The sequence below is a fragment of the Camponotus floridanus genome, unplaced genomic scaffold, assembly GCF_003227725.1.
Source record: "Camponotus floridanus strain SB8 unplaced genomic scaffold, Cflo_v7.5 scaffold27, whole genome shotgun sequence".
NCBI lineage: Eukaryota > Metazoa > Arthropoda > Insecta > Hymenoptera > Formicidae > Camponotus > Camponotus floridanus.
The window spans coordinates 909,749-917,655 of NW_020229403.1; the positions used below are offsets into that span (position 1 = coordinate 909,749).

The 7,907-nt window shown below is 31.5% G+C and overlaps 1 protein-coding gene across 2 annotated transcripts; it reads left to right on the plus strand.

The window, feature by feature from the left end:
• Positions 1–1,273: 1,273 nt before the first annotated feature.
• Positions 1,274–7,170, plus strand: LOC105252219 (RNA polymerase-associated protein CTR9 homolog). 2 transcript variants are annotated; one of them, XM_011259518.3, is made up of 14 exons: positions 1,274–1,356; positions 2,112–2,210; positions 2,294–2,533; positions 2,612–3,184; positions 3,269–3,388; positions 3,469–3,779; positions 3,851–4,376; positions 4,441–4,635; positions 4,707–4,823; positions 4,911–5,221; positions 5,288–5,625; positions 5,730–5,904; positions 6,250–6,882; positions 6,997–7,170. In XM_011259518.3, exons 1-14 carry the CDS (start codon positions 1,315–1,317, stop codon positions 7,055–7,057), a joined length of 3,741 nt encoding a protein of 1,246 aa, XP_011257820.1. In that variant the 5' UTR covers positions 1,274–1,314; the 3' UTR covers positions 7,058–7,170. The 2 variants fall into 2 exon arrangements, with proteins under 2 accessions (XP_011257820.1, XP_011257821.1); XM_011259519.3 differs by having other exon boundaries at positions 5,288–5,583.
• The last annotated feature ends 737 nt before the right edge of the window (positions 7,171–7,907 follow it).

Genomic DNA, 7,907 nt, shown 5'->3' on the forward strand with positions numbered 1-7,907 from the left:
AGATATAGGATCATTATATGTATGTTTAAATACTAGCTTACTATTATTAATATTTGTATATATATTTTATTTATTGTCGCAATATTTATATATTTGTTATTTGGAAAAGTTTATGCATTTGTATATTTAAAAAAAATAATTTTTATATATTCTTATTGTTTGGAAATCTTCCAATTAAGATGAAGCATATTATAATTAATGTAGTATTTTTTAATGTATCTTTTTAAGATCATCTTAAGATTAAAATGGAGTCAAAATTATTAATAGAGAACTACTGTTGTTTCTATAGAAAAATTATAAATAAACATTTTCAATATATTTGTAACTTTAGATTCTAATAGATTGCAAATAATGCTCAGAGAATTCACAATAGTGTTTATTATATCCACTGTGGTGTTGTCTCAAATAGAAATCGTCTATAATTTTCTCTAATAAAATATTGTTTTATATTAAAGATATTGTGACTATATAGATATTACATATATAACAATATCTATAATATATATTAAATACAAATTAATTCATTTATGTTAAAATATTTATATAAAAATTATATAAAAAAATCTTTATTTTTACATTCTTTAAAATGCATTATAAATTATATAGTATTATTATATATATAATTTGTAAAGACTGAGACTGTGACAATGAGTTGTAGCAATAGTGAACTTATCTCTCATCCCTTCTTAGATTATAATCTTGCTCATAATGTAGACGAAAAAAATAATAATAAAGTTGGAGTTTTTGAAATTAAATTACTGGAAATTTTAATTTATCTAATTATTCTCCTAAACTTTGTCTCTAGAGGTTTAAATTCTCGCATGTTTCAAATCGTTAAATCTAGAATTTTAGAAATTCTTTTACTCACGATTCTTAATAAAAATTCACCTTACCTTATTTATTATTGATGATATTCTGTATGTAATTAATTATATATACACTTCTTAAACTTATGCTACACGTATGTTAAATGTAAAACTGTCAAACACTCAAATTGTCAGATTACTTTTTACGAACTGCGTATCCATTTTCGTATTCAGTCATGATACACGAGTATCTAGATAGGCTGTACCACGTGACTGAGTATATTCATAGATAGCGTAACGTATGTAAAACCGACGAACCAATCACTGTTGCATAATGTCCAGAGAAGTTAAAATTGATTGGCTATCGCAAAGATTATGTGCTTTTGCTGATGTATGAATGCACATGCAGAAGCAAAACTGTATATATTATGATCATAGTGTTTATTAGAAGCTCATTTTCTGCAACACAGTTCATGTATGTGTGATTCCAACGTGATATCATGTTGCAATGGCGGGTTCTATAGAGATACCACTTCGCGATACAGATGAGGTGAATATTCATTTTCTAACGATAATATTGTTAATTTACGAGTATCGTAACGAGATTTTGATAATAATAAAAATATGCGAATTACGTAAAATATGAGTTTTTCTCGACAATCAGCAATATCTCTAAGCTTAACCTCAACAACAGTATATTTCATAAGTGAAGAAAACGACCAGAGAATTTATGTATATATATGCAACAGGACTGTAATATTTTGTTTTAAAATGATATTGCTTCAATAGTTTGGCATTAATCAATCATTCTTATGAAACCTAAAAAAATAATATGACAATTTATTTTATATTGTCACGATATTATTTGTTATTTATCTAGAAAAGATTATTTATTTGTATACTTTAGATTTACTTATATTAGATATGTATGTGAACGCATTTTCCAATCTTCTGTATTTATAATAATTGTATTTTGCGTATCAGTATATAACTAAATTATGCATATGAGTTCATATATTTGAGAAACATAATTTAATATAAAAGTTACCTTGTCATTTCTTTTTATTTCCATATGTTACAGTTTAAATATTATTTTGTCAAACACTATATATATTTTGATATCATATGCAATATGAATTCTAATGTCTGAACTTAATAAAATATAATAACTTATTTTACTTATTATTATTACTTGTAGAAAAATGATAGAGGTTCAAGTAATTAATATATATATAAATATATATATATATAACATATGTAATTTATTGAATCTTAATTGTTTCTGTTTATTTTAAAATCTCATAGGTTATAGAACTTTATTTAGACCAGTTACCAGATGGAGATGAAGTTCTGGGGATTTTGCGGCAAGAACATGCCCAACTTACTATCTGGGTCAATTTGGCCGTATGTATACAACAGATAATTAAAATAAATATATACAATAGTATATAATTTACTTTACATAATAAATTTGTTTTTCTTTTTAGCTTGAGTATTATAAACAACAGAAGATTGAAGATTTTATTAAGATACTTGAATCTTCTCGTATTGATGCAAATATTGATTACCGTGACTATGAAAAAGATCAAATGCGAGCTCTTGACATGTTGGCTGCCTATTATGTCCAGGAAGCCAATAAAGAAAAGAATAAAGACAAGAAAAGAGATCTCTTTACAAAAGCGACATTATTGTATACAACAGCTGACAAGATCATCATGTATGATCAGGTATGTATTAGTTCTATAGATATATATTAGTATTTAACATTCATAAGTTTTTATATTTATTATTTATGATTGTTACAGAATCATTTGCTCGGCCGAGCTTATTTCTGTTTGCTTGAGGGTGATAAAATGGAACAGGCTGATGCACAATTCAATTTTGTGTTGAATCAGTCACCAAATAATATACCTTCTTTACTTGGTAAAGCCTGCATTGCCTTTAACAAAAAAGACTACAGAGGTGCTCTTGCATTTTATAAGAAAGCTCTGAGAACTAATCCACACTGTCCAGCCGCTGTTAGATTAGGAATGGGGCATTGTTTTATGAAATTGAACAATCAAGAAAAAGCGCGACTCGCGTTCGAAAGAGCTTTGCAGTTGGATGGACAATGTGTTGGTGCACTTGTCGGGCTTTCAGTTTTGAAACTAAATCAACAACAGCCCGACAGCATAAAAACTGGTGTGCAGATGTTATCAAAGGCTTACACGATTGACTCGACAAATCCGATGGTATTAAATCACTTGGCAAACCATTTCTTTTTCAAGAAGGATTACAGTAAAGTTCAGCATTTAGCGTTGCATGCATTTCATAATACGGAAAACGAAGCCATGCGGGCAGAAAGTTGCTATCAGTTAGCCAGAGCATTCCATGTTCAAGTAAGTCATAAAGTATTAATGTGGTTAAAAATATTTTAACCAATTATACTTTTATCGTCCAATAACTAAGTAAAAATATTTCAGAATGATTATGATCAAGCGTTTCAATATTATTATCAAGCAACACAATTCGCTCCACCTGTATTTGTATTACCACATTTTGGTCTAGGACAAATGTACGTTTATCGTGGTGATGCAGAGAATGTAAGAACACTAATACTATACGCTCATCAAAACTCTTATTATATAAAAACATAAAATAATTGTATTTATTCTATTACAAGGCTGCTCAATGCTTTGAGAAAGTTTTGAAAGCACAACCGGGAAATTATGAAACTATGAAAATTCTTGGCTCTCTTTATGCCAACTCGAGTTCCCAGTCAAAACGCGACATTGCGAAAAATCATTTGCGTAAAGTGACAGAGCAGTTTCCTGATGATGTTGAAGCCTGGATCGAATTAGCTCAAATACTAGAGCAAAGTGATCTAAATGCAGCCTTAAATGCTTATGGAACTGCAACTAGAATTTTGAAGGATAAAGTTCAAGCAGAGATTCCGCCAGAAATCTTGAATAATGTGGGAGCATTACATTACAGGTATATATAAATATATTCGCATATTGCATTTGTTTTATTAAAATATAATGTATCTATTTTTTATTTTGTAGACTCGGTAACTTGGAAGAGGCCAGAAAAAATTTGGAAGAATCTTTGGCGCGTTCAAAAGCAGACGCTCTGCACGATTCGATATATTATAATTCAATAGCAGTGACAACCACATATAATTTAGCGCGTCTTAATGAGGCGTTGTGCATATTTGACCGAGCGGAAAAACTATACAAAGACATTTTAAAGGAGCATCCAAACTATGTTGACTGTTACTTGAGACTCGGTTGCATGGCCAGAGATAAAGGACAAATATACGAAGCATCTGATTGGTTCAAAGACGCCTTGAGAATCAATAATGAACATCCAGACGCATGGTCGCTGTTGGGCAATTTGCACTTGGCCAAAATGGAATGGGGTCCTGGCCAAAAGAAATTCGAAAGAATTTTGAAAAATCCAACAACAAGCACAGATGCTTATTCTTTGATAGCTCTGGGCAATATCTGGTTACAAACATTACATCAGAGTGGAAAGGATAAAGAAAGAGAGAAGCGACATCAAGATCGTGCATTAGCCATGTACAAGCAGGTAAAACATAATGCTATTTAAAGAATTAAAATGCTTAAGATTATAATTAAAACGATGTAACTAGGTTTTGAGAAATGATCCGAAGAATATCTGGGCTGCGAATGGCATTGGCGCAGTACTTGCGCATAAGGGCTGTGTAAATGAAGCTAGAGATATATTTGCTCAAGTACGCGAAGCAACGGCAGAATTTTGTGATGTTTGGTTGAACATTGCACACATTTATGTGGAGCAGAAGCAATTTGTCAGCGCTATTCAAATGGTAATAATAATTGATATAACAAATATTTGATTAATTTTTATAAAATTAATTTAAAATTTTATATATTGCAGTACGAAAATTGTTTGCGGAAATTCTATAGATACCATCATGTTGAAGTTTTGCAATATCTTGGAAGAGCTTATTTCAAAGCCGGCAAATTAAAAGAAGCGAAGCTGACATTATTAAAAGTAAGTTATGAACATTTTCTTGATATTATTCGCTTCTCTCTATTCTCACATTTCATATTAATACAAATTTACGAAATATATTTCTAGGCACGTCGAGTGGCTCCGCAGGATACCGTCTTATTGTATAACATTGCTCTTGTACTTCAACGATTAGCTACGCAAATTCTTAAAGATGAAAAATCGACATTGACCACTGTACTTCAGGCAGTTCATGAACTCGGTCTTTCACACAAATATTTCCAGTATTTATCGACACATGGCGACAGAATGGAACAATTAGCTGAAGGTGAAGCTCGGAGATGCCAAGATCTATTATCGCAAGCTCAATATCATGTCGCGAGAGCTAGAAGATTAGATGAGGAAGAGAAAATGTTAAGACGAAAACAAGAAGAAGAAAGGTGCGTCACTTTCTTTGAAAATATATTCTGTTTTTTTTCTTTTTCACTAATTCCTCTTATTTACAGGCAAGCTTTCAAAATGCGTCAGACGGAAGAACAACGTAAACTGGAAGAGATGCGTCGTCAGAAGGAAGAAGAAATGTTACAAAAACGACAAGAATATGTGGAGAAAACTAAAAACGCTCTGGTATTCGGAGAAATGCCGTCCGAGAAACCTGGAAGAAAGGGCAGAAGAGTTCGAACTGATCAGTATATCAGTGACAGCGGAGGATCTGACAGAGAGGAAGGAAGGGAAGAAGCGCCGAAAGAAAGAAGACGTAAGAGGAAAGCGAGCACTGAAATGAAAGAAAGAAAGAGCAGAGGTAAAGGCAAACGTAGGAAGGAAGCCGAAAGTGGCAATAGCGGTAAAAAATCTTTATATTTTATTTTTCTCTTTATTTTTCTTTATGCATCTTGAAGAACTTTTCATTTCAATTATCGAATTTTATACTTAATCTCAATCTTGTAGGATCGGAAAGCGATCAACCGAAACGTAAGCGTGGCAAGAAGAATACTGGGACTAGGAAAGAAAAATCTACGCGTAGAGGTGCATTCGAGAATCTTAAAGGTAAAATTAAATCGAAGGAAACTATCTCGACGAGCGAATCGGACAGTGACACCGGTGGACTTAAGATCGCCAGCGGGTAAATACATTTGATATATTATTTTAATATCACACACACAATTATTTTCAATTTTATAATCAATAAAAAAATTGAATTTAAGGATTTTAAAGATTCTTCTTAGTAATATATATATATATATATATATATATATATATATATATATATATATATCTTAATAATATGTGCGATGTTATATTTTCATTTTGTGTTTCCAAATTATTTTTAGGAATAATTAAGATAATTTGAATATTTTTAAAAATCTTTAATTTTTAAAAATATATTAATACTTTAGTTTTTCTAGTATTAATAAAATTCAAGTTATATAAATATCCAAGTTACTGGAATAATTTTTATCATTAACAGTGGCGAAAGTGGCAACGAGAATCAAGCACATAGCAGCAGACGAATTGCGTCCGATTCGGAAAATTCTCGCGCTTCCCGATCACGATCTCGTTCAAGATCAAAATCTGGAAGTCGCTCGAGAAGCAGTTCGCGTTCACGTTCCGCTTCTCGTTCGCGATCGCGATCACGATCGCGCTCTCGATCTCGATCCGTCTCTGGATCCAGATCCAGAAGCGTTTCGAGATCAAGAAGCCGCTCAGCATCCAGATCAAGATCAGGCTCGGCGAAAAGCAGGTCAAGATCGAGGTCAGGCTCGCGTAAAAGCGGTTCACGATCAAGGTCTAATAGTGGCTCACGAAGAAGCGGATCGAAGGCAAGATCAAGATCAAGGTCAAGTTCGAGAAAAAGCGATTCCAGGTCAAGGTCGAGATCACCAAATGGTTCAAGGAAAGGCACGTCGCGTTCAAGATCTAGATCTAAAAGCGGCTCTCGTTCGGGCTCAGAAGACCGCCAATCGAGAAGTAAGAGTCGATCGCGGTCTAAATCGAAGTCTGTCTCAAGATCCAAATCAAGATCGAGAAGCGGCAGCAAATCGCGATCGCGTTCCAGATCAAAGAGCGGTTCTCGAAGTCGGAGTCCGAGCGGATCAGCACGGTAAATGCTCTTTTTACATAATATTATTTGTATAAAATACAAATAATTAAGTCGAATGTATATACACTACGCTTTTAATGCTTTTTAGTGATAACATGTTATTTTTCTCCATAGATCTGCGTCCCCGGTATCTAGGAAATCGGTATCAGGTAGCGGTGGTAGCGATAGCGAATAAACTGATTTCTTGCAGCTGTAGCCATCACGGTGAAAAAAAGGAAAAGAATTTATGCGTACATATATATACATTTTTATAAAGAGATTACTTCATTAAAGTTTTTTCATTACAAAGTTGCACGAAATATGGCTAGCAACTCCTGTTAGATTTCTTTTTCTTGTAATTCTTAAGAATTATATATGTAAGTATTAAGAATATTCTTAAGAAAAATCTTGTAATTCTTAAGAATTACAAGAATTCTGACACAAATTGATTTCAGTCCTTTATATTATTATAAAATCAATAATTATTTTTGGCTACTATCTATCATTTTGTCAATTGATAAAAATATATTAGTCACTAGAAAAAAAAAAAAAAAAAAAAATATATATATATATATATATATTATTGATACTTTTAAATACTTCGAAGTTAATTGTGCTTTTCGCGCAATTTATTAAATATATTATATGCACATTATTATATATCGATTTTTCTTCAACTTCCTTTATATTATGTATTATAAGCAAACGATTTTTCCCGTTCATTTTTCTCCTTTTCTCTATTTTTAAAATAATAATAGGAAATAATGTAGTAATTTTAATTTAATTTTGTGTGTTATAGTATTTTATACCACTGCAATAAAAAAAATATAGAAATATAAAACAAAATTATATACGAAATGAAGGATTTTATGACGAAATAAATTGTTTTATATTATAATCAGCAATGCCAATAAAACAATGAAATCGCACTTGGATTAGTTTCTTGTCTTAAAAATGAATAAGAAGTTCTATTTCTATTCTCTCTTCTACTTTACGAAATAACTAGTGATATTCGCACAAATTGTCAGATGTACAGTCAACGTACC